General features: G+C 37.8%; 1 protein-coding gene across 2 annotated transcripts in view; it reads right to left on the bottom strand.

Moving 5' to 3' along the window:
• Positions 1-17,887, bottom strand: part of LDLRAD3 (low density lipoprotein receptor class A domain containing 3) — a 94,632-nt gene extending 76,745 nt beyond the window's left edge. For both annotated transcript variants that reach the window (XM_039321698.1, XM_039321697.1), the window contains exons 1-2: positions 17,833-17,887; positions 15,872-16,018 (exon numbers count right to left, since the gene is read on the bottom strand). In XM_039321698.1, coding sequence (XP_039177632.1) covers positions 15,872-16,018; positions 17,833-17,866 — 181 coding nt within the window. In that variant the 5' untranslated portion in view covers positions 17,867-17,887. The remainder of the gene's footprint in view (positions 1-15,871; positions 16,019-17,832) is intronic.
• Positions 17,888-26,929: the final 9,042 nt, after the last annotated feature.

Consider the following 26,929-nt stretch of genomic DNA (forward strand, 5'->3'; position numbering starts at 1 on the left):
AAAAGACAACATATCCATTTTTGTTTTGTACATTCATTTAGAGATTATCAAATAAATAAGAAAATAAGTAAGCCTCTGTAAACATTGAATGTGCATTAATTGGCAGCAAAACAATAATGGCTGCCTAGATTTTTGCAACTCAAATATATAGCATCTTATTTCAATTCAGCTTTTCTCTTCTACAACTACAATATTATGAATCTGTGTCTAGCAAGAGAAGCAACATTCTAAAACAAGCCACTGGCAATAGAATAATTAAAGTTCAAAATAGAAGTCATAGTAGCTTTTACAAACAAACAAAAGCAGTCCAAAAACGCCTATGAGTCAGAGCAAAGAGGTTTTCTCTGTGGGTACCATATATATTCACGTATATATTTATCCATAAATAAGCCAACTTTCATATTTTTAACCAAACTTCCATGAATAATGTGCCATCTGCAGATAATCCAATCCTTAAAATTTTAGTTGTGTTTTAATTTTCACAACTGGCTTATCTGCAGATGGCACATTTTTCATGCTATTTTGGTTCAAGATATGAAGGTCTACATATATGCAGATGGGCTTATATGTGAATATACACAGAAAATATGAGTACATTGAAAAAGATTACAGAAAAATCTAACATATATGCTTGTAGATAAGCCTGCAAACATATAAGCCAAATCCCATTTAGGGGATGTCTTTTGGCATAAAAAAACTTCTCAGGTTATCTGCGAGTATATATGGTAAATTAAAATCAGATGCACAAAAAAGCACTTTTTGAAGGATTAAATTTTTAATAAGTTTCTATGACATCTAATAAAGGGACCTGTAATTGGTAATATGCGACTTTAAGAAATATTTCATCAGAGTTGTGTGGAGATGAATACAGATTATTTTTCTGCATGGTGAAGAAGCTAGTCTAGAATATCCTCTTTCGAATAGAATAAAAACAATGGAAAGATTTAAACAACCTTTTAACTCTGTCATTTTTTCCAACACATCCAGAGCTTTGTGAGGCTTCTAGGGGTTAAAAATGTGTAAAGGGAAAAAATATAAATGATTGCATGTCATGTCTGGTTTAGCCCTAAGCTTCACATCTGTTTCTATCTCCTTAACTCTGCTAAAAGCAGACGTCTGTTGACTTCAAACATTCCACCCTAATAGTAGTTTAAACAAGAGCTGGGACATTTTTTTGTGCCAACTGAAAACTCAATCCATTTTTTTGCCATAATGTTAGCATATCACATTACAAAATTTGGCTTCTTGTCTGTAAAGAAATCATAGCATAAGGGGTGTTATGGTCAAATGAGCCAGACAGCAGCTCTGTCTCTGCAGAGGCACATTAAGGTTGCCTGGAATTTGAAATTTTTCACCTATTAATTTGATTTTCAAGGATATTACAGATGAACTAACTATAATTTTGGCTCAGTTCCCAGAGCATTTGCCCCCGAATGAGAAACCACTTCTTTACCTTTTTTTCTTTGATATAACCACTGAGAACAGAACTATAACAGAATTGATAAAAATTTCATGGGAGCAGAAGTTCAAAACAATTTCAAGTATGGTCCAAGGTCTACCCTGATATGTCCTTCATTTTTTTTACTAAATTAAAAAAAACTGTCTCACGGCTCAAACAGGGTGCATAAATATATCCATCATCTCATCACAATAGTAGTACCTCATACTACTAATAACAATCCTATCTGTTTATCTATCTTTTGATCCTTTAAATATATGCTACCAGTCATATATTTATGCTATCAGATTTATGTGGCTTTTTAAAATGTGAACTAAAAGATTTCAATGTGAAGTGAATTTCTGTTGCTTATTTCTTACAAATGCCAAGGCTGACTGGGGATTCCAAAAGAATCAGGTTAAGGATGCTTGATTTATAGTAACTTTCTCTAAACAATGGTTGTAGCCCTTTGTTTATTGTTGTGGTTTTTCTTTTCTCACAAAATTTTCTTTGTTCTTTTTCTTCACAGTTTCTGTGACCACACTAATTTCTTGACAAAACAAATTTTTTTGAAAAAGATTTTTTTAAAAAAAAAATAATAGAGGAAGACAAAATAATATCTCTCCTAATTCTACTAATGAAAGCAATTCTACCTATCTACACCCACACATACATACATACATACACTCTCTTAGTACATTAATATGTTTGCTAGTGAGCACTACTGGCTTACAATATTATCTAGGAAGAAAAGAAAATTAAAAATGAGCTAAATTTATAGGATGGTAAGAGTAAATAAAGCCTGACATTATTTCACTCTGATAATGATTTATCTTTTGACAGTGTCATAACATCACATTAATGTTATTAAGCAGGAAACAAGAAAGAAAATTTACTATCTGTAAGTGTTAGCATTTTTAGTTTTCATGCTTATGTGTGTTTTAAAGTTTGTCTGGAGATCAACATTCAGCGCAAAAAGACAGTTTATTTCTCACCAGTTCTTTTATGACTTATTTATGAATTCATCTGTAGCAGAAAACACAATCTGTTTCTGAAGACTGCAGCACTTAAGAGAATCATTGCATAGTCCAGTGCTTGTCAAGTAAATTGTTGGTAACAAGTGTTCATAGCCTCTGTTCTAGCTGAGGTGTCAATCAAATCTACCTTGCTATCACTTATCTAAAAATAGATGTATTAAATGCATGTCAAAGAAATATCTTTATTTTAAACTATTTATAAGATCTTGTAGAAGCTTATATCATAGATTAAGTAAATGCAGTGTAACAGGAGTAACCAATAGGTTTGCAAATAATAACTTTCTTGCTAACAAATCATACACCATCCTGAGAAAAGCGAAACAAAGAGAACAAGCATTTTTTAAAGATTTCTGAAACATTTTTCAAATTGTAATTTTATAAGCCTACACTATCAAAATAAGAAAGTGTGAAGAAAATAATGTTGTTGATTAATGATGGTGTATATTAACTATTTTTGCTATTAGTATTATTTAGAATAGTCAATAAAATCTGGAGGAAGCCTATGGGCCATAGCTAAAAAAACTCACCTTGTATCTTAAAAAGTAGTTATGGAACACACATTTTATAATTAACTTCAAAGTCAGTTTATATCTTGTTCTGAAAAGATCAATATTTTGTGCTTTATGAGCCTGATTAAAATGTCTGAACAGGACATGTTCTTTAGGAATCTTCAATATATTTCCATCAGTTATTTGTTATTTACCACCACTATTTTTATGAAGATTTCCTAGAAAGTGCTATGTCTAAACATATAATTCCAATATTCACACAAGAGGATGGCACATAAAATAGCAACCCTTGTGGTTGCTACCACATTTATATTTGTGATGTCAAATGCTGTCAATTACATATAAATGGCATAATTCAAGATACTCGGTCTAAGGCAATTAATAGAACCAATGTTGAAAAATCCCTTAATAAATACTCTAATCCTTTACTAACAATTTTTTATTGATAATTTTGAATTTAACATCTGGTAAAGCATTCTTTCAGAAACAACATTAAAAACAAAATAGGAAGTAAATGCCATTAGAGATGTAGAAGAAACACTGGTTAAAACCAGCCATACTTATCTGCAAAATAAACATTGTCTCTAAGGTACATCTAATCTCCATGTGAAAAAAAAATCCACACAATTTGTTACATATTTGTATTTTAAAGAAATATGCTACAGAGCCAGGCAAAATTGTACTTGTTTTCAAAATATTTGAAAAAATATGGTTTGATTTCAAAGAGCTCCAGTAACATGCTATTTTTCTTGTTGGTAGTTTATAATTATTATTGGAGTTCATCATACAATCAGCCAGATATTTAACACTGGATTTGATATTTTTATCCACCTATCAAGTACTTCCAGAGGATAAGCAGGTGTTGCTTAATCATGTTAAAGTATCATTGCAGGATGAAAGCTGCAAAAAAAGTTTGAAAAATTGTGCACAACTCACTTAACAACCTCCTCACTTAGCAACAGATTTCAGAGGGAAGTGTGGGTTGTCCCTGTTGAGTTGATGCACAGTCCATCCAAAGTTTAGGTTACTGCTTGGAATAAAGAGGTGGCTGAGACCTTGGCACAATGAGGCTTAGGGAGGGGATGCAGGGGTTTGTGAATAACCAGTGTGATGTCAGCCTAGAAGGGTGGAAGAGGGCATGTGGATGAGAGAGACTTACCCCATCAACTTGCAGCCTTCCCTGCTAGCTTCCCCCATTGAGTTTCTGGGGAAGCAGACAGGGAAAGTCACAAAGGGCAATCATGTGATCAGAGGCACTACAACCAGTTGTGTGAACCAACTGTCAAGCATGCAGAACACAATCACATGGCTGTGGGGATGGCAGTACAAGCAGAAATCCAAGAATCAGTTATAACCACCATTCGTTCAGCACTGATGTAACTTTGAACAGTCACTGAATTAATGGTGGTAAGTCAAGGACTGCCTATATTACTCAGCCTTCAAGCTTGGATTCTTAAGAGACAGGCTTGATCAGGGGTTGCAAACTCATGGCCCATGGATCACTCCTAGCTCTCCAAGATGTTTTCTGTGGCTTGAAACAAAATTTGTAGGTCTCAAGGCCAATGTTTGGGAAAGCCAAGTTGCTGATTGCTACACAAACCTGCAGTCTGGGCTGTAGAAACCATTCTAGGAAGAGATTGACAATGGCAATTACACAGTACATCTTGGGCTTACACAGATCTTCTGGCACCATTAAGGATTAGTCTGTATAGTTAGGATCTCAGGTTTTCTTTCATAAACAGCATTGTCCTTCAAGACTATATGTCCGCCTGTTCTTATACGCCATAACAGATGCTGAGACAGAGGAGAATTGACCATTCCTTCATCTGTGTGAAAGTGCCCACCAGGAACTAATATCCCAAATAGAAAGGAAACTTATTTTCCATATTTCACTGTTCCCAAGAAACTGTTCTGAGGCTTGAAATTTGTCCTCTTTCATCTCCCCTTAAACCATTACTAGTAGGGCTTGGTTTCAAGATCCTTTGCCATCTTGGTAGCCCTCCAGTTTGCCAGTTTGAACTTTGCTACTAAGAAGAAAAGTTTAAGAACAACCCATGATACATTTTTAATATCTGTCTGGGGGTGTGTATAGGTGGGTGTTTTGTCCCTTGTAGATGCTTTTTTTTATTTTTCCTTTTTGCTGTTTCTTGTTCTCCTCTGTTTTTAATGTTGTATGCTACCTAAAGTTGTTATTGAATTAGGGTACAAATTTGATAAAGATTTTTGAACTCACTAGAGACTATTGTATTAATATATAAAACAAATTCAGTGTTGCAGCCCTCAGACTAATGAATGAATCCTCATGTGGCTCACATGACAAAACTCTTGGGCCAGATAAAGATCAGTTTCTATAAAGGTGCAATCAATTTATTATGGCTTTCAGAAACATCTTAAAATTTTGTACCATATATAAAATAAGCTTCACATAAAGGTCATAATGAAATTTATTACAGGACAACAAAACTGTACTTAACATTTTTTCTCATAAAAAGAGAGGGAGGGAGGGAGAGAGGAAGGGAGGGGCATAGAGAAAGATGGGTCTGATATCAACCAAACAGGAGAAACCTGTTGATGCTTTGACTCCATATAAAATCTCTATGTTTCTTCACTTTCCAGGAAGAACTCTGAAAAAACTAGCTTTACACAAGCTGAAATATTAACATTTATAAAAAGGCATGTTAAATGGATACTTAGACATGAGATTAAATACAACAGCCCGTTTATTTCACGGTGTTCCAAATGATATTGTTCATGGTGTTTAAACATAACTTGGGACTAATTATTACTGTTTTACAACATAAGCCGCCATAGGAAAACAAAAGGTTAGAAGAGCATCTAAGAACTTCATTAAATCAAACTAAGCAATTACTTTTGTGTAGCCAATTTTATATCCTTAAAATCTTATATTCAAGAGATGTAGAAGTAGAATTTTAATACTGTGGCCCAATTTTCACTTAGTTTTATATTAACAAAAGCATCTAATTAGCACCATAAAAATCATAATGTTGTGCATATACTGTGAGTCGCACAATATAATAAATTCTACTCCACCAAATTTCTAAGAAAACAAAACCTGTTCTAGATGGAAGCAATACCAGTGAGAATGCTGTTGCCTGGTAGGTGGTCTTTAAATCAAAAAGGTGAAGGCATTATGTCACAAATCCAGAGGAAACCTTGAAAGTTGTTAGCAAAAAAGAGTACCTCAACAAAGAGTTGCTAAACCACATTACTTTATTATCACAGCAGGATGGCTAAAAACAACATGCACTTTACTTTAAGGCAACTTTTTCTCTCCCTATACCGAAGATCTGGAAAATGCATGCAAGATTTCAAAAATAAATGTAAAGCAACAGAAATATAGAATTTTGCTGAGTTACAAAAATGAACAAAGATGAATTATAATGGTATATAAACTTTGATGAATGGCAATGACTCTGTCTTTTGGTAGAATATATCCTTTGTCAATAGAGGGCCTCATATTCAACCCAAATATTGTGTTTTGGCTTCTTGCCCTTTTCATTGCTTCCCCAAACAGCAGACTATTCTCCACTGAGAATTATGTAGCATTGTGTTAAATTATTATTACAATTTCAATCTTGACTTCCTACAATATTATTTTCATGTATCAGAGTCAACGGTTTCATTCCACTGACTCTTTTAGAATATCAAGAACGGTTTCTGATATCAGTTCAATGTATTAGCTAACTGAATGGGAATGATAGTAAATTATGAACTTATTCCTCCTAACCATTTGAATCTGTATTCTTCCTTTCATATTTCTAATCCATTCAGCTAAAATTGCAACTGCATACTATTTTATCATTCCTTTTTTTCAAAATGAAGTGATGAAGGGAAAGAGAGCAAGCAATGTTTTAGTAATTGGGGTGTGATAAATAAGAATACAATAACTAGGGTTAACAAATTGCCCTAAGAAAGGCAGGGCATACTATTGTCAAAATTCTCATGTTTCCCTATCTCTCTACATCGAGTCTGAATGCATGAATAACTGCTCACAAACTTAATTTCCTTCTCCTCCCTCTGTTTTCAATATGGTCAAAATACATACACTGGGGAATATGGCTAGAAACAGCTATACCTATTTACCACTGTTCAATTAATAAGTACTTTTTCTTTCTCATATAAATTTGAGAATGGGAAAAATTATTGTGGGAAAATCACAATGTTGACATTGATATAATAGTCAAACATTTGATTTATTATGTTAACATCTGTGATACTCACTTATATAGTTAGTGCTTTTCTATTATTCTGATTTTGCCATTAACACAGACACAATTGGACTTCCTATTGTGAAGGGCAGCAGATTAATGGTTAAGTTTGCTGTAGTGAGAAGAACAGCATGTGTATTCTTATACTTTATGTTGAATCTGAACATGGCTACATGGACTATTGGATTTACATAGCATTTAAGTAAAAGGTAGAATCATACATTCCTCAGTGACATTTGCTGGTCCCAGATTTTTGGGGATTTTTACATTTATACCATCCCAGTAACTATCATCAACCAAAAAAGAACCAGCTTTCTATTTTCTGCAATATGTGTTCTAATGTAAATACTATAAACAGTATATTCATGGATAAGCTGAAAACTTTAGGTCGCAAAATACATCCCCAAAATCAGTTTTGGCTTATCAGTAAGTATATATGGTAGTTGGCATCTGGTTCGCAAAGCTTTCTTCTTTACTTTCAAACTAATGAAGCCACAGGTGACTGATGACAGGTGGCATCAGCAGTAACCATATGCACTGCACAAGTCAAAGACTCCAGAATCTCAACTGAGCGCCTGAACCCTTACTTAAAAGCAGCCAATCTATTCTGTCATGCATTAACTATTAATTTTCATTTCATTATTCATAGGATCTTATTACTGGATATAAGACCTGCTTGAAGGCCCACTCAAGAAAGAATAAGCTTGACTGAACATGGATTAGTGCCGCTATTATGGTCTCCCTTTTGACAGTAAGGTGGCAAAGCTTGAGTACTTTTTTTGTCATTACTGGGTCTGCAGGGAGCTACCCTGCTGCCTTGTTTCGGTGATACAAGTGCCCTGTTGGGTGGAACAGGACTTGGAGAACCTCTTGCAGGGATATGCAGAGGAAAAGCAGGTGGTAATTGTGGCTAGGAGGGCTTTCACACAGCTTCATGTTGCACACCAGTTGTGCCCAATCCTAGATTAGGAGGCTCTGCTCACAGTCACTCATGCCCTTGTCAACTCCCGATTGGATTCCTGTAATGCACTTTCCATGGGGTTGCTCTTGAAAAGTATCTGAAAGTTTCATCCAGAATGCAATGGGTAGGTAATTATATGTGCTCCTACAACAGAACACAGTTCTGTTCCCAGAACTGCATTGATTTGCCAGTTTGCTTCTGGATCCAATTCAAGGTGCTGGCTTAAAAGTTTATAACCCTTAATGGCATGGGGCCAGGTTATGTGAGGGATGCCTCTCCCTGATTATATCTGTCTATTTCACGAGTTCTGGTATACTGTAGAAGGTATGTTGCAGGCAAGTCTAAAGCAGTGTTTCTCAACCTTGACAATTTTAAGGCATGTGGACTTCAACTCCCAGAATTCCACAGCCAGCATTGCTAAAGCCTTCTCTGCAGCAGTGTCCACCTTAGAGAACACTCTCCCTCCTGAAATGGGATTAGTTCCATCCCTGTAAGTCATGGTGGCGAACCTATGGCACGGGTGCCAGAGGCGGCACTCAGAGCCCTCTCGCCCCAGTCCTAGGCCTTCAGCTGGGTTTTATAAAACCTTTTTGCTTTAGGTCTCCGCCACCGTATACAAAAAAAAAAGGTTCAATCAATCAGTCAATTTCAACTTCTTGCTGGAAAAACAAGATCTTGCAAAGTTGGAATTGATTGATTGAACTTTTTAGTCCCACCCAGTCTGCCATTACCACCACAGCCAGGCCCACCCAATGGGCCACACCCACCCAATGGGCCACACCCACCCAATGGGCCACACCCACCCAGCACCCAACAATGCATAAGTGGGTTTTGGGTTGCAGTTTGGGCACTCGATCTCTAAAAGGTTCGCCATCACTGCTGTAAGTCTTTCAAGACCTGGCTATATCATTAGGCCTTGGGGTTCCAGTGGACTGGTGAAATTCTAACATGGCTTCATTACTCTGATTAATATTCTCTTTCAAGTCTAGTGCCTTTTGGTTTTTTTATATTTTAATAGTGACTGTTTTTTTAATAATGATTGTTTTATATTTATATATATGTTTGTACATATATAAATCCTTCATATATAAATCCTTTCATTCCCCCCCCCCCATACAGTCAGAGCTGAAGAAACTTCTTGGATAAGAAGTGAAACGTCTTCAAAGAAAAACAAGAAAATCCAGTTGCTTCATGAAAAAGCATCTTCGGGGTACAAATACTTCAATGTTTATATCTTGTCATGAAGAATGAAGTATAAGACAATTAGCTAATTTTGGCTGGCTGTCCTAATGCGTAAATACAATGGTCATAAACACAAAATGAGGGAAACTAGACACTGGGTGTCACTGTTGATTTACAGACAAATTTCTGAAAGCACATGGAACTAGCAGAAAAGGCTCTTCCCACCTAACCCCCTCCCCAAAGTGTGCATGTGTATGAGTGTGTGTGTGTCTGTGTGTGTGTGTGTTGTGGGGGAGATAATCACATGTGTCTGGATATTTGGTAAAACTTTAAATTTGGCTGTTATCATGTCAGGCAGTAAGCAAGGATGATATGCCATACTTTGAAAATACACCATCTGCTGCTTGTTAGCTGATAAAAGCAGCAACCTATCAATTCTCTAAGTAACTGTTGCTTATTAGCCGACAAAAGCTACTTTCAGTGCTCACATATTATTCGATTATTTTAGACAGATGAAGATTACAGTTGATCAGGGCAGGGAATAAAGAAAACCGCAAGAGCTCAAAGGGAAATTAAATATGGCAGCCAGGTCAGAATCCAACTCTCAATGAAGTTGATGACAAGACTCACCTACTAAACACTGTGTGATTTACAGCAGGGATTCTGGAGACAGAAACCACCTAGTGTTTCATAGTTATTTATTGGCAAACATAAAAAACTAAATGATGTTTCAGTATTTCTAAAGATATTAAACATTTTAAATCTCTTTGTTCCAAGGCTGACGTTTCCCTCCTTTTATACTTTCTGATTTTTGTTTGCATGGTACACACAGACTCATAGAGTTTCTGGCAATTCCCTTCCTTCCCCTCATTTACTACCAACTAATATACTCAGCATGAATGGACAAACGCCTAATTTGCATGGCCGGAATGGACCTTACAGCAAAAACAGCTCCATCAATCTATTTGTCATTTCTTTGAGAGACTGCAAATGTTACAAGTAATTTCCACTCTATCATAAAAGAACAGAAAGCGTTCCAGGCCAGACACCTTTCTAAAAATAGTTTTCATAACATATAAAGCAATAATTAGGATTACATGCTTCCATGACTTCAGCTGCTACAAATAGTCACCTCAACATTTATATAGAAAAGATAGGAAAGTCTTTACTTCAGTGAGTACCAGGAGACATTAAGATAGCTTACATATGGCAGTAATATGGGAAAAACAGGGAACTAAGCACGCAATCACTGAAGATGTGTGCTAAGCAATATGAGTAGCCATAAGAGATACTATCTGTTATATTAGCTTTTTGTTTGAATAAGAATGTCCTGCCTCTCCCTGGTGTGAGAACTGCACACTGGACAGAGGGAGATCTTTATACTGTTAGAAGAGAATATCTGTAACTCAGGATTGAACAGTAGGGTCCTTGATGTTGATGAAACATTTGCAAGAAAACCACCAAGCACAGAGAGCACTAAAGACCCTATGGGGACCTTTATAGACTGACATTTCCTGAATAAAATAATATGATTAGGAATATTTACTATAAATATTTGAAGGATTATTTTATGATTACCATTTGTATATTTCTCAAACATCATGTAGGGTATGCCGTACATCAGAAAAGAATAACTACTAATGAAACTTAAACTTAATTTAATTAGGAATACTTTTTCCAGGATGTTGTTAAAACCTTTTACAAGACTTCAACACTTATCAACATTTTTAACAGACAGGTTAGAGTACAAACGAAAATTTAAATTTACTCAGAAGGATTTCACTTCTCATGAGTGAATTGAAAATAATGCTGCAGAGTTCTGTATTTGTTAAAGTCATGCTAAAGTATCTAGTGCAAGAACAGGGGTCAGAAATTGTACATTTATTTATTTAATAGACTTGTATGCCATCTGAGTTGTAAAAGTGACTCACAGCGGGTGCAGATTTAAATATTCATGCAGTCGTATAAGCTACTCTTAAAATTAAATTTTCTTAAGAAAGTAAGAAACAAAAAGGAGCTTGTACACTGATATTTTATACAATTAAGGTAATGTTATGTGAGAATGACCTTGAAGAACTCCAAGAAGAGATGCTGCTTAGGAAACAATTAGACAAGAGGGGGAAGAGCCCCTAGTAGTGGCTTAACAGTCAGAGGAAAAAACTTAAGAAGCACCAGCCCGAATTGATCAGGTAAGTGGCCACAGCAGACTTGTACCTTCAGATTTGCAAGATTATGCTAATGTATGGTTCATGGTAAAGCTGTGTTTTCTGTCTAGTTTGCCTGGAAAAACTGACAGTTAAGTATTGCTGCATGCCAAGATTATTTTGTAAAACAGATGCGTAGAAAAATATCCAATAGAAGAGAATATATGTAGGTCAAAGTAGAACTGTCGAGTCCTTGGTCCTCTCTGAGCTCGCTTGGTTGTTTGCAGATGTTTCATGGTTGTTTGCTTGCAGATGTTTCACTACCAGCTAGGTAACATCATCAGTCACACTTCACACAAACCTCTTTTGTGACCAGTCCACTTTATTGGGTACTTGAAGGTTTTGAATTACCATATGTATTCTATATATATATCCCGGCTAGTTAAATTAGAGATAAAGAACATTTGTTGTCCAAGATTCATATTTTAGCACTAGCATTGATGATGTTACCTAGTTCGGGTAAGGAAATGTTTGCAAGAAAAGAAGCCAGCTCAGAGAGCACCAAGGACCCCTCACTCATATTTTTTCCTAAAATTTCATCTTCTGGATAAATAAGTCTCTATTCCATTTTTTTCATGCAGAGCTTTAGATTCTAAATTATAAATCAGATAGCAAAACTGATTGAATGGAAGTGATTATACTGAATATATTGAATCTATTTTTATAGTGTAATATTAAGAGTAATTGGTGTCAGTTATGATTAGGGAACATAGCTGTGATGCCCAAGTGATATTTCGGAAATAGTAGTTATGGACCTGGCCCTGCTCACTCTGTCTGTCTGTCAGTCTGTCTGTGAGAGAGAGAATGTGAATAACCATATACAAAACTGGGCTTTCTTATCTGTGGTACACAGATGTGAAATGCTCTTTTCCAATTGGAGACTACAACCAGAGTCTTCATATTTTATAAGTTTTATGGGCATATAGGATGTTTTATTTAGTTCACTATATTCATTTTTTTGTGCCATGTTAACAGTGGGCTTACTTTTTTCCTTCACTTATTTTAATAAATCATTACAGTTCTTATCATTTATTCCATTTTCAAAGGTAAATTAAATCACTCTTATATATGGAGACAGATTTCATATAAAAAGAAATTACAGTCTGCAGCCCTTCACAGTAACTTGAACCAGAAACTATAAAGGCAGTCTTCTATTTTTTTCCTCTCTTTGTTTCTTTTAGCTCCTCTGTCAATGTAGGATAGCACAGGAAATGAATCACCTGCTCAAAGGTTCTTTTCCCTTTACTCTTGTTCAAATTTATTCATGAATTTTGCTATGCTACTATCCAAAGATAAGGAAAGATGAAAAAAAGAACAGGATGATTATCTCTGCATGGGTGAAATAAAAATGACCCAGCTAAATTATTTCAATAATCTTGGAAAGAAAGAACATATAATTCTCCATGAGCATCAGTTAACAATCCCAAGATTTAAGCTGATTCAACTGAAGAAATCAGTTTTATGAACTAAGGTTTTACAACTGTTTAAGATTTTATCAGCAGTTACAGTGTTTTCTCTCCTATCAGAATTCTACTGGATTCCATTTTATTCTCAGTGACAAAACAATTATGTAGTTTGTGCCCACTGCCAAGCCACTTGCTGATTCATTCATAAGCAAAATATAAATTCTGTTTGGAACACTTCATTAATTCTCTATTTTCACGAGGGCAATATCATGCAATAGAGGAAATAAAGAAGTTATATGAAAACAGAAGTAAAAAGCCTCTTATGTGGGTTTTATATATCATCTTCAGGCTGGTGTTTTCGGCTTCGTGCTCCTAGAAGCACAAAGCCAAAAACACCAGCCTGAAGATGACGAATGAGACTTCATTGAAACGTCACCAAGACACTTCCAATTTGACGCGGGAGAAAACCCGAATAACCAAAGACCTACATACCAACACCCACGAAAACCCCAGAAAACAAATATAAATATATATAGTTCTTTCACAAGATTTAAGGATGACGTTCAGATTTTGATTATTGTGGACAGAGAGATAAATAAATCTTGAGTAATCTTCATCTCAGGCCTCATAAGGTCAATCTCAGCACAGCTAATTTAAGATATGTTTGTGATATGAAAAGGAAATCCCATCTAGTTTTTACTCTTAATGCTTTGGTTTTTTTAAAAACAATTTTATTTTACATAGTTCAGGGCCACACAGTTCTGGGCAACAACCATTCTATTAGAATATAAAGTTATTTTATATCCCTGAAATGGAATATAAAAACTAGGACAGAAAGCATAAAGAAAATCTTTGCAAAAATGTATAAAGCTCATTGGAACAGAGTCTTCCCAATTGAAATCAATGGCTTCTCAAATTTATAAGGGTAAAAACAGATCACATCTACAATACTTTAAAGAGGCAACTTTTGTGAGATTTCATACCTGGCCTCTGCAGCTGCCCCAATATCATCAGTAAGATGCAGGCGCTTTAAGGAGCATCCCTATATCCTCTGAGGCACTTTTCTAGAATTGAACCAAAGGCACTAAACAGCTGTACTAAAGATCATACAAATATAGAATAGTAAGCTATTCCAGGTAGATGGTGGTGATTGGGTTGGTAATTTTAACTCTCAGGGCCATTTAGTAATATAGCTTTAGGTTTATATATTGCCCCATACTGCATTGCAGTACTTTTTGGGAGGTTTATAATGTAAGCATTATTTGAATATTGCCCCCAACAATCTGGGTCCTCATTTTACCAACCTCACAAAAATGGAAGGTTGAGTCAACCTTGTGCCAGTCAGGATCGAATTCCTGACTGTGGGCAGAGTTGGCCCGCAACACTGCATTCTAACCACTGCACCAACAGGGTTCTTCAAGAAGCTGTCTGAAGTTATCATTATCAGGATACGAATGTTGAAATTCAACCTACCAACTTGGGGGACATAATTATGTTAATAAGTAAACAAGATCTGGAATAACAGAATACTAAATGCAATTTCATAAGAACATGTCACCTGCAGATAACTTTTACAGCTTGCAAAGCATCTCCCAGTTTGAGGAATGTAGGACAGCTTTGATCCATGGAAATTAAGAAACTAAAACTTGGAATATTTGATCATTTCTAGTTTGAACTGAGACTGTCCACTCAAATGTCCACTCAATCACAAAAAACACAGTGCTTTTGAGTAAGCTCTTCCAGGCAGGTGGTGGTGATCGTGCTAATAAATTTTACTTAATCTCAGGGCCATTTTCTATAAAAATAAGAAAATAATGATGCTTCTAATGAGGAAGGAAACATCCATCAAGGACACAAATCAATTTTCCTTCTCTTACAACCACAGTTGAGCACAAAACAATTGCTAAGTAAGACAGTTGTTAAATGAGTTCTGCCCCATGATGACCTTTCTTGCCACAGTTGTTAAGTGAATTATTGTAGTTGTTAAATTAGTGTTAAGTGAATATGACTTCCCCATGGACTTTGCTTGTCAGAAGGTGACAAAAGGTGATCCCATGACCCCAGAATACTGCAACTGTCATAAATACATGCAAGTTGCCAAGCATCCAAATTTTTATCACGTAACCATGGGGATGTAAAAAACAGTCATAAGTGACTTTTTTCAGTGCCATTGAAACTTCAAATGGCCACTAAATGAATGGCTGCAAGTTGAGGACTAAATGATGGTTGAATATAAGCAGGAAGCTGTTAGGATATGGATAGACTTAGGCTGAACTCTAGCTTTTGGAATAACAGCTTTCTGATTCCAAAGATGGTTCATCTATAGTTATGGGTCGATCCCACCTATGCAGAACTAGTTAACAGTCTGGGGGTTCTCCAGGACTTGCTGCTTTAGCTTGCGCAAACGGGGTGACCATGCCTAGGCAGCCTATGTCCAATTACATCTTATGCCTCAATGCAAACCTTCCTGGAGATGTTGCTTACAATCGCTCCTGCCTACCACATGACTGTACTACCACAATTCACTCCCTTTGAAAACCATCTGGAAGCTTAAACTGGTTCAGCATCTACTAGCCTGGGTTGAATGATGGCCACATCTAGATTTGTCCATGGAGCAATGTTAGTCCAGAAGCTGCACTGATGCTAGTGAGCTTCTGATTTCATTCAAAGTATTGCAAATCACCTTTAAAGTCCATCCTGATCATCTCTAAAGCCTGCTCCAAAGTGAATCTGCCCATCCTATAACATTTGGGAGACTCCTTATTGAAAGTCTTGTCACTTTAGAACCCTGCACATCCTATAGGATAACTTGTCTGTCTCTCTTCTTATCAATCCTCATTGAGAAGATGCACTGAATTACATACAGTAGGTTTAAGCTTCACTATTCAAAGTATAGTATACTCACGGCATTCCTTTTCATCACTTTCATCAAAGCAGTCCGGCAGCCCATCACACTGCCAGGCTCCTGGGATACAGCGTCCATTACTGCACATGAAGTTTCCAGGAATATTACATTCATTTGTGAAATTATTCCAAGGTAAGAGCTGGCTTTCTGTAAACCAGGAGAGATAAAATAAAAAGAATAGGTCAAGTTCACATATGCAGAAATTAGTTTTGAATCTGAACCAATATTACTGCGAGACAAAAACATATATGAAAGAAAGGTGGAAAGAGCAGAAAATTAGCATTGATCTGCCTGATTTAAATCAATATTACAAAGTTTCCATTTTTTTCTATGCTTTACAGCAGTGGTTCTCAACCTGTGGGTTGGGACCCCATTTGGGGTCGAACGACCATTTCACGGGGGTCACCAAACAACGCAGTCCGCCATTTTTTCCCCCTTTTCCTTAGCTGTGCTACTCCCTTTTATTCTATTGGCTTTTGAAAGCCAATAGAATAGATTCTCTTGAATAGAGTCTAATTCTATTGGCTTTCAAAAGCCAATAGGAATTGTCCAGGCTGTCTCTGCCCTGTTAAGCCCACCAAAAGTCCCATTCTGCAAACGGTGCTGCACCAGTTGAGTAGTCCTCGACTTACGACCGGTTGAGTAGTCCTCGACTTACAACCAGTTGGGGGTCGCGGCATTAGAACCACTGCTTTACAGGAAACTCTTATATTTTATCATTCCAAAATTGTATATCTTTGAATAATAACATAAGTTGGGAAAACCAAACACTGATGTTTATATTATGCTTATAGATATATACCTACTATACAAAAATGCAAAAGGTAAGATAAATTAAGAATTAAAGAATAAAGATTAGGGACGATATTTTTAAAAAGAAAGGGATATTTGTCTATCAAATAATGTTAATATGCAATCTTCTATCTGAAGTAGCAGTTATGGGAGCTTTTTAATCCAAAAAAGAAAAAAAAATTAAAACTAAAAACTTAAAGGAAAAATAATACTAACAATATTTTATCCATGCTTAATGTGAACAGTTATTTATTTATGGATTAGCGAAAACCAAGGATCCAAAAATATCAGCTATGCCTAAAAAATAATAATAATCAGTTTAAAAGTAATGATCAGAGAGGAAGTCGAAGTTGCCAGAACCTTGGGCGAAAGTGACCACGACATATGGAATTTAATATAATGCACACACAAGCCAAAGAAAATAACCCAACCAGTGTCTTAAAATTTAAAAGAGCTGATTTTAACAAACTCAGAGAGAACCTAGGAAAGATTCCATGGATGAAAATCCTAAAGGGGAAAACAACCCAAGAAGCATGGGAAAATCTGAAATATGCAATCATAAAAGCACAGTCCAGCACAATACCACCGAAAAACAAAAACAAGAAATTCAAGAAGAAACCCACATGGCTGCACAAAGATCTCTCTGACAAACTGAAAGACAAAAAGGACAAGTAGAAAAAATGAAAAGAGGGACACATAACTAAGGTTGATTATCAGCAGACAGCCGGAACATGCAAAGATGAAGTCAGGAAAGCAAAGGCTCAGAATGAACAAAGACTTGCAATAGAAGTCAAGAACAATAAAATAAGTTTCTTTAACATATTAATAACAAGAAAAAAGTCAAGGAAACAGTAGGTCCACTCAAGAGTGAAGATGGCAAGGAAGTAACAGGCAGTAGGGAGAAAGCAGAGCTGCTTAGTTCATTCTTTGCATCAGTCTTCATACAAAAAGAAATTATAGCCCAATGTACCAAAAACACTACTGCAAAAAGACAAACTAGAAATAAAAATTAAATTGAGCAAGAAAATGGTAAGACCTATCCGACCTTGACGAATATAAATTACTGGGACCCAACAGATTACATCCCAGAGTTCTGTAGGAGCTGGCAGATGTTATCTCAGAACCATTGTACCATATCTTTCAAAAATCCTAAAGCACTGGGGAAGTACCTGAGGATTGGAAAAGGGTTGATGTGGTTTCCATCTTCAAGAAAGGAAAAAAAACAGACCCAGGAAACTACAGACCAATCAGTCTAACATCAATACCTGGAAATATCCTGGAAAAGATAATAAAAAACAGATCTGTGAACAACTAGAAGCAAACAAAGTTATAACTAGTAGCCAGCACGGATTTGTTAAAAACAGATCATGCCAAACCAATCTCATTTCATTCTTTGATAAAGTGATTAAACTAGTAGACCAGCAAAATGCTATGGACATAGTATATTTAGATTTCAGTAAGGCATTTGACAAAGTAGACCACAACCTACTTCTTGATAAACTAGAAAAATGTGGAATAGTCAACATCCCCACCAGAGGGATTTGTAGCTGGCTGACAAACCGTACGCAATGAGTAGTCCTCAATGTACTACATCCACATGGACAGAAGTAAGCAGTGGGGTGCCACAAGGCTCTGTCTTAGGCCAAATACTCTTCAATATCTTCATAAATGACTTATATGAGGGAATTTGCAGATGATACTAAACTGGCAGGAATAGTCAACATCCCAGAAGATAAGCTCAGGATCCAAAAAGATCTTGACAAACTTGAACAATGGGCCTTATCCACAAAATGAATTTTAATGGGGAGGAGAGCAAAGTTTTACATTTAGGCAGAAAAAACTCAAGGTATAAGTACAGATTAGGTGAGACCTGACTCAAAAACAGTAACTGTGAGAAGGACCTTGGAGTCCTAGTGGATGATCACTTGAATATGAGCCAGCAGTATGCAGCAGCAGCCAAAAAAGCTAATACAATCCTGGGTTGTATAAACAGAGGCATAGAAACAAGATCACGCAAAGTATTAGTATAGCTTTATAAAACCTTAGTAAGACCACATCTGGAATACTGCAACCAATTTTGGTCACTATACTACAAAAAAGATATTGAGACTTTGGAAAAAGTTCAGAGAACACAACTAAGATGATCAAAGGCCTGGAGAGTAAAACATATGAAGAATGGCTGCAGGACTTGGGTTTGGCTATTCTAAAGAATAGAAGAAATAGGGTGACATGGTGGTAGTATTCCAGTATTTGAGGGGCTGCCATAAAGAGGGGGTCAAATTATTCCTCAAAGAAACAATTGTTAGAAACTAACCAAAGAGAGAAGCAACCTGGAATTAATTAAGGAGAAACTTCCTAACAATGAGGACAATTAACTAGTGAAACAGCTTATCTTCAGAAATTGTGGGTGCCCCATCACTGGAGGTTTTTAAAAAGAGGCTAGACAGTCTGAAATGGTACAGGTTCTCCTGACTAGAAGACCTCCAAGGTCCCTTCTATTCTATTCTATTCTATTCTATTCTATTCTATTCTATTCTATTCTATTCTATTAATTAGAATAGAATAGTATAGAATAACAGAGTTGTAAGGAACCTTGGAGGTCTTCTAGTCCAACCCCCTGCTCAGGTAGGAAGCCCTGTACCATTTCAGACAAATAGTTGCTCAATCTCTTCTTTAAAACTTCCATTCACAACTTCTTAACTGTTCTATCAGGAAATTTCTCCTTAGTTCTAGGTTGCTTCTCTCTTTGGTTAGTTTCCATCCATTGCTTCTTGTCCTGCCTTCAAATGCTTTGGAGAATAGCTTGACTCCCTCTTCCTTGTGGCCGCCCCTGAGATATTGAAACACTGCTATCATGTCACCCCTAGTCCTTCTTTTCATTAAACTAGACATACCCAATTCCAGCAACTGTTCTTTATATGTTTTAGCCTCCAGTCTCCTGATCATCTCTTTCTAGGGTCTCGACATCTTTTTTATATTGTGGCAACCAAAACTGGATGCAGTATTCCAAGTGTGGTCTCAGCAAGGCATTATAAATTCTTGGTCAGATGTATATCACTAGATAGCCTGTGATCTCTTGGTCATTGTTTCAGAGATATTTCCCTACCTACCACTTGCACACTCCTGCACAACCTCCTGGATCTTCCCTGTCCTTCCTTGTCCATCCCCTTGCAACAATATGCATTCTCTACAACTTGCATTGCACCCCTATGTAAGCTCCCTGATCTGCATGGCCCCTCTCATTCAGCCTCTTTGAACAATGTCCACCTTTCCCATATCCCCCATTCAATCTCCTTCAACCTTACAGCACCTCTCACACACTGTCCCTCAAAAGCCTCCCAGATATGTGCTGCACCTTCCTTACACCTTCCTTGTCACTCCGCCCCACCCGTGCTGTGCCTTGCCTGCACACCCTCCCTCCCTCCCCCCTCCATTTATTTTCCTTATGGGAAGCTGGCAGGGAACACTGGAAATGAAGATCACATGGTTGTAGTTGACCATAGCAGTATGGCAGCATGGCAATAATGAAGCAGCCACAACTTTGCCAAATTCAATCCCACTGGAATAATGGGTCACAGATTTTGGATGTATTCTATATGTTAGCCCATTTGAGGTATATTTCTTTTAAAAATGTTGTTCTATGAATCACCATTTCGCCAACTGAAGGTTACACACAATCAAACAGACACAAGAGTTTGTAATAGTGGTGAATATCTGTAGCTTGGGTATAGGATGAGGTTGAAGGTTCGTTCTCTGAGCTTGTGGGTTGGTTTCCAAAATGTTTCATTACCAGGCTAGATAATACCTTCAGCAGAGTTTAGGGGATGTCAGAGTCAGTGTTCTTCTGTTTATAAGGGCTTCAGGTGCAGGTGTGTCAGGTAGGGGTCTTGTGATGGGTCTTGTCCCCCCCACCAGCTGTTCACCTCCCAATGATCCTGACCTGATCTAACCTTCCTATTACAAGATCTATCACAAGCCTCTCACTGATGACTCACACCTGACCCTTCACAAGACCCTCACTTGACACACCCACACCTGCAGCCCTTATAAACCGAACACTGACACCCCCTAAACTTTACTGAAGATGTTACCTACCCTGGTAACGAAATGTTCAGAAACCAACCCACAAGCTAGGAGAATGAACCTTTACCCTCAGACACAAGAGTTTTAGTCGTATATAGATTTGATATTCTTAAAGAACCAAAATAAATAAAAATTACCCTAAAATGTTTCCTACAATTCCTACAAAGCATCACTGTTCCCAAATAAAATTTGATCCACAGCCCTTTTTAGGTAATATGTTTATCTTGTTGTATACCAGTGAACAGGTAAGCAGAGGTAAACAGCCCTTCAAGTTATCCTGGAAATATCACTAAAATGCCAACCATCAAAACTGCAGCATAACTTATTGCCCATTGCAGGGAGCCTTTAGCGACTAGTGAAATTAATCAAGGCATAAATATTTGTTAAATCAGCTTTGACTTGGCAAGAAAGAACACAACCCATGTTTCATTGTCAAAGCATAAACAGCATGTTCAATCATCACCTTCTTTTGGTTAAAAGGATGTTTCTCAAAAAGTTTGCATGCAGTGTAAAAAATAAATTTAAGCTATATCCAGTATCACATAAGTAAGATGTCTTCTTCCAGCATCTTCCACAACAGTTTCAGGAAGTTTGCTCTGTGTGTGTGTGTGTGTGTGTGTGTGTGTGTGTGTGTGTGTGTGTGTGACAGAGAGAGAGAGAGGGGGGGAGGGGGAGGAAACGACCGAAAAAGAGGGGGAGGAAGGAACAACGAATCTGGTTGATGGGATACATACGAAGAAAGTGATGGGCAAAAGGAAGGAGGGGGGGAAACAGCAGCCCTAAAAATTGGTGGTGCAATGACAGACAGCAGGGGGTGCATAAGGGAGGGGATTGGAGAAAAGAAAGTGGATAAGGGAATTGCGGCTTTAAAAACCATCAAGGGAACAGCGAGTACGTGCCTTTCAAGAATGAAACAATCAGAGACATCAGATGGACCGATGGCTAGGTCCAGGAGCCGTGCGCAAAATCGGCCGGTGTTATTAAAAAAAAAGGGAACTTCCATTGACTTGTTTCTATGCTCTGATGATGTTGGCAGTGCTGGCTGACGAAAGCTCAGCATTTTTATTAAACACACACACACACACACACATACATACATACATATAGTACATACATACATACATACATACATACATACATACATATCCTTAATGGTTGTAAAAATACGAATCCCAGGCATATTTGTTCAATGATGCAATCTTCGATCTCCGGGAAGAGTATACTCCAGTTATTTATTGTTAAAACAACATTTAAAAACAATAAAAACAGTTATATACAAGGTTAAAACAACTTAGCTTTCGCTGGTCCTCTGCCAGCGTCCTCAGAGTGGGGCTTAGGGGGTGGGAAAGTTCTTTTTATCCCCTTGCTGATCCAACTGCCTACTCATTGCCTGCTGTTCCTGTTTGCCCTCCTCCACTGCTGTCCATCTTCCCCTCTCCAATGTCCCCCCCCCCCGGTAATCTGCTGACCTGCCTGCTGTTCATCCTGGAACAGCAGGTAGAGCAGCGGACTAGGAGGGGAAAGATATTGAGGAGGAGAACATCGATAGGAATGGTTGCCAAAAGGCAGGAGCGATATGTTAATCAACAGGTGGGAGGGTTGAAGGAAGGGGGATTGACAGGAATGGATGACGTAGGGCAGGACGGGCAGGTTAGAGATAGAGGAGAATTGGAGAAAGAAGGAGTGATGGGAATGAATGATGTAATACAGGCATGGACGGATCGGCAGGTGGGGGGGAGAAGTGTTGAGGGAGCAAAGAGGGACAGGAATGGATCGGGCAGGACATGAACAGCAGGGAGATTGGCAGACTGAGGGGGTAGACAAACTACCTGAGAAAGGAAGGTTGATAGGAAGGCATGATGGGAAACAGGAACAGCAGGTAGACCGGCAGAAGAGGAGGAGAGATAATTTGGAGAAGGGAAGAGCGATAGGAGAGGATGATGGCAGGCAGGAATGGTACACAAGTAGGCAGGTTAGGGAAAGGGAAAAATTGGAGAAGGGAGGGATAACAGGAAAGGACAACAGAAGACAAAAAGGGTGTATGAATCGGCAGGTTAGGAGAGGAGGGGAGTTGGAGGAGGGAGATGAGATAGGAACTGGCAATGGAACGCAAAAATGGCAGGTAGACCAGCAGCCCAACAGGGAGAATAAAAAGGAGGAACTCCATGACAGGACTCGTGTGGTGTCGAATCGGAGGAGGCACCTTGCATTGGGTAGAGAGGAGGGATTGAGGAGTATGTTGGTAATAACAGCGCAGGGAGGAGGAGGCGGTACAAGGATGACAGAGCAGAAAAATACAAAATTGGAGTGCAAGAAAGAGAGGGTGGAACAGTTAAGGCAGTTACAGGCAATCAGGAAGAGTGGCCCTGTCCCGAGGGCAATGAGTAGGCAGTTGGATCAGCAAGGGGATAAAAAGAACTTTCCCACCCCCTAAGCCCCACTCTGAGGATGCTGGCAGAGGACCAGCGAAAGCTAAGTTGTTTTACCCTTGTATATAACTGTTTTTATACATATATATATGTATATATATATATACATATATATATACATATACATATATATATACATATATATACACACACACACACACACACATATATATATATATATATATATATATATATATATATATATATATATATATATATTAAACTCAGTTTTAATTTCTAATATTTTAAGTATGAATAGATATAATCCACATAAAACAAAGTTCTTTAAGGTCCTTAACTTTTTGAAAATGGAAAGAAGCCCAAGACTGAAATCGTGAGAATCTCTGATCTTAAGGGAACAATTATTCCATCTCCATTATTGAATTCTGTTTCTGAGGACAAGCCTCCTCTAATACCTACAAGCAGTAGAAGCACATAATATCTGGAAATTAATGGCCATTTTATTATCCTAAGACTAAAAAAATTCTTCCAAATCAGTTTTTACATAAGAGCAGCACTATTTGCTCTTAATGAAATAATCATTTAGTTGCAACTATGTGCTTGCAGGTAGAGGACAGGAAGGCCTGGAGGAACGTTGTCCATGGGGTCGCGATGGGTCGGACATGACTTCGCAACTAACAACAACAACAATGTGCTTGCAAGCATGCACTATTCCAATGAATAACATGCAAACTATTTCAATTGTTCAGTTTGTAACAACTGTCAGCTCCAATGAGTATTCAATGCATTTGGCACACCCTATAGTCATAGTTATAGACCTTTAATTCATTTGTCCTGAGAGTTCAACACTTAACAAATGAAACTGAACCTTGGTTTAATAAAGCAATTCAATCAAAATAATAATACGTAGTTTCCAAATTAATTTAAGGTGAAATTCAGAGGCATTTCTTATATCAATATACAAATCTTACTTTCTGAACCAGAATGATTTAAAAAAAAAAAACCTTCTCTTTAAGATCTGACACTTTTAACGTTTATTTTCATCTTGGTTGCAGCTGAAAGAAGTTCATTCCCAGGGCAAAGCAAAATAATTCCTACGGGCACCTTGCCCATTGGACTGCATTTTTAAAGACTTTTATTAAATCAATATAATTCGCAGATTGCCAAATACAGCAAGCTTATTTAACTGAACATAAATACATAGAACTGGCAGGTTGAAAAAAGCTACACATATCTACTTTACAAATGCATCTGAGTCCTATTTTATCCTCATAGGATTCGTAGAAAATAAATGACTAATGACTACAACTTAACTCTTTGTAGTCACCATAACAGGGGGGGGGAGATAAAATGGTAGAAAGTACCATTATCAGGATAATAGAAATGGCAGGCAACTTTGACTTAGATAAATAAGTGTTTTGTGGTCAACCCTTTGATAGCATGGAATTGTGACCAGCCCAAAAACATCATTGTGTTTTACCACACATTTGTGTATAATTAGCTCTCTAAATTTCAAATATGTGATTGACTCAAAACATTACCTATCAATTGTCTATCAGAGTGAGATTCCTGAACATCAACTATCTCAAGTGTTAACTTTGTCTCAGTCACATCAATATGACAAATTAAATTTCAGTGAATTTACTGAAGCTTGTAAACATTGTGCAGAAGTCACTATGATACTGGCAGAGTACAGATCTCTTATCGGTCCACTGATTGACTCTGTGCCAGACATAATCACTCAGCCTGACCTACTTCCAAGACTGTTCTTAGAGTGTACTGGGATAACCTTAAGCACACTGCACACAGTCCCTGCAAATGAATTGATATGCTGATATAATAAACATATGATCTAATCAAACAGCTCAATTTCTCCAGGCATCAAATACGTAATAAAGGCATATTATACATCTATTTGCATTCACATATCTTCCACATAATTGATATACTTGATAGGACATATCATAGAATATTAGATATATAATGTTCACACTCTAATAATTTAGATCAGTCTTCACTCAGGCCCACCAGTAAATCCTTACCCTCCCCAAACTAATAAGCCATAGGCATCCTTGAGAAAGATGGAGAGGTGGTATAACACACACACTGCAATGTCATGAAACCAACTCCACCTCTTATGTACTTCTGCAGAGAGTCACTGTGCAGTTCTCCCTAGTTAAGACCGGCTTGTAGTTTGCCTCAAGGAGAGAATGTTGTCTATTTGTCAGCAGCATGAAAAGCATTAAATAGACAGTTAAAAGGCTGCCTTGGGTTCTTGGGTTAATTGAGACACCCGTGAGCAATCATATCTGCCTTCTAGTAAAGATGTTTATATGGGGCAAAGCAGTTTTGGTTGTTTGTGCTTTGTGTGTCCTTGTGCGCTGGAGGTGCTTTACAGTATCAAGGATGGGGGTGACTGAAGTCACAGGATGAAAGCAGGGCAACAGAGTCGGAGAGGGGATCTCCAGAGGAAAGGAATATGGTTACTGGCAGAGCAAGCAGAATTGGACAGGAAAATCTGTGCAGCGGACTAACTAGTGAAATGAAGTTACTTTCATTGGGGGGAAAAAACAGCAAAATAGCACAGCAAAGTGTGACAAAGATGTTTACTTTTCAGGACATTCAGAAAAACAGGTTATTTTCCTCTCTCTCTAGGCTGGGAACATGAAAGTGAAAATAAAGCAACGCAGCCTTTGGAAGGGGTTAACTCAGTGCTTCTCAACATTTGTGTGACGGCGACCCCCGTCACACAAACGTTCTGCGCATGCGCGGCGCCGCGTGCATGGGGGCGGGGGCCCCATGCGCAGCGCGCATGCGCGGCGCCCCCCCACGTGCGGCACGCGTGCACGATGACGCGTTCATGCGTGGCGCGCATGTGCAGCGCGCATGCACGGCGCGCATGCACGGGGCTGCCCCCATGCACGGCGCACGGCGCCGTAAAAAATGGCGGATCGCCGCCTTTAGCAACCCCAGAAAAATGGTCGATCGACCCCAAATGGGGTCGCGACCCATCGGTTGAGAACCACTGGGTTAACTTAACCAGTGATTAAATTTAACAACAACATTGAAATAAAGGAAAGACTGAAACAGTTGAAGACCTCCAAGGAGCCTTGTATGTGATTGTATATTACATTACTAAGCTAGGACTACTTTATATAAGCACAGGTTATTTATTTTATTTCCACTGGAACCATAAAAGTCATTTTATGTTGCAAAAGAAGACAGCCTGAGTGTCTGGAAAAATTCTTTCCCTTTCCATAGTCTAACAATCATAATGCATGTACAAAGGGTGGACTTTGAATCATGATATGTAGAGTTTCAAGATTTTGGCATCGTCATGGTGAGCAGCACACACCTGTGAAAGTTTACTCCCTTACTCCTGAAAGAGAATCTGTATTATTAAAAACAGGAAGGAAGATCACCAATCACAAGATTCAAATCCTATATATCTGCCAACTCTCTCGTTTAAATCCCATCACATTTTTTCCTGCTCTTTCAAATCAACTGGCCTAGTGGCTAAGGTGGTGGCTTAGAAACCAGGAGGCTGTGAGTTCTAGTCTCACCTTAGATCTGAAAGCCAGCTGGATGACTTTGGACCAGTCATTCTTTCTCAGCTCAACTCACCTTACAATTGTTGTTGTGGGGGCAAATAGGAAGAGGAAGGAGTATCAGGAATGTTTGTTGCCTTGAGTTGTTTATAAAGTAAGAAAGGAGGGATACAAATCTAATAAATAATGACTTTTGGGCATTCTTTTCTCAATCCAGAAAATAGCAGGCAATTGCTCAATATTAA

Source organism: Crotalus tigris, unplaced genomic scaffold, assembly GCF_016545835.1.
Source record: "Crotalus tigris isolate CLP2741 ecotype Arizona unplaced genomic scaffold, ASM1654583v1 scf7180000023809.187372, whole genome shotgun sequence".
Lineage (NCBI taxonomy): Eukaryota > Metazoa > Chordata > Lepidosauria > Squamata > Viperidae > Crotalus > Crotalus tigris.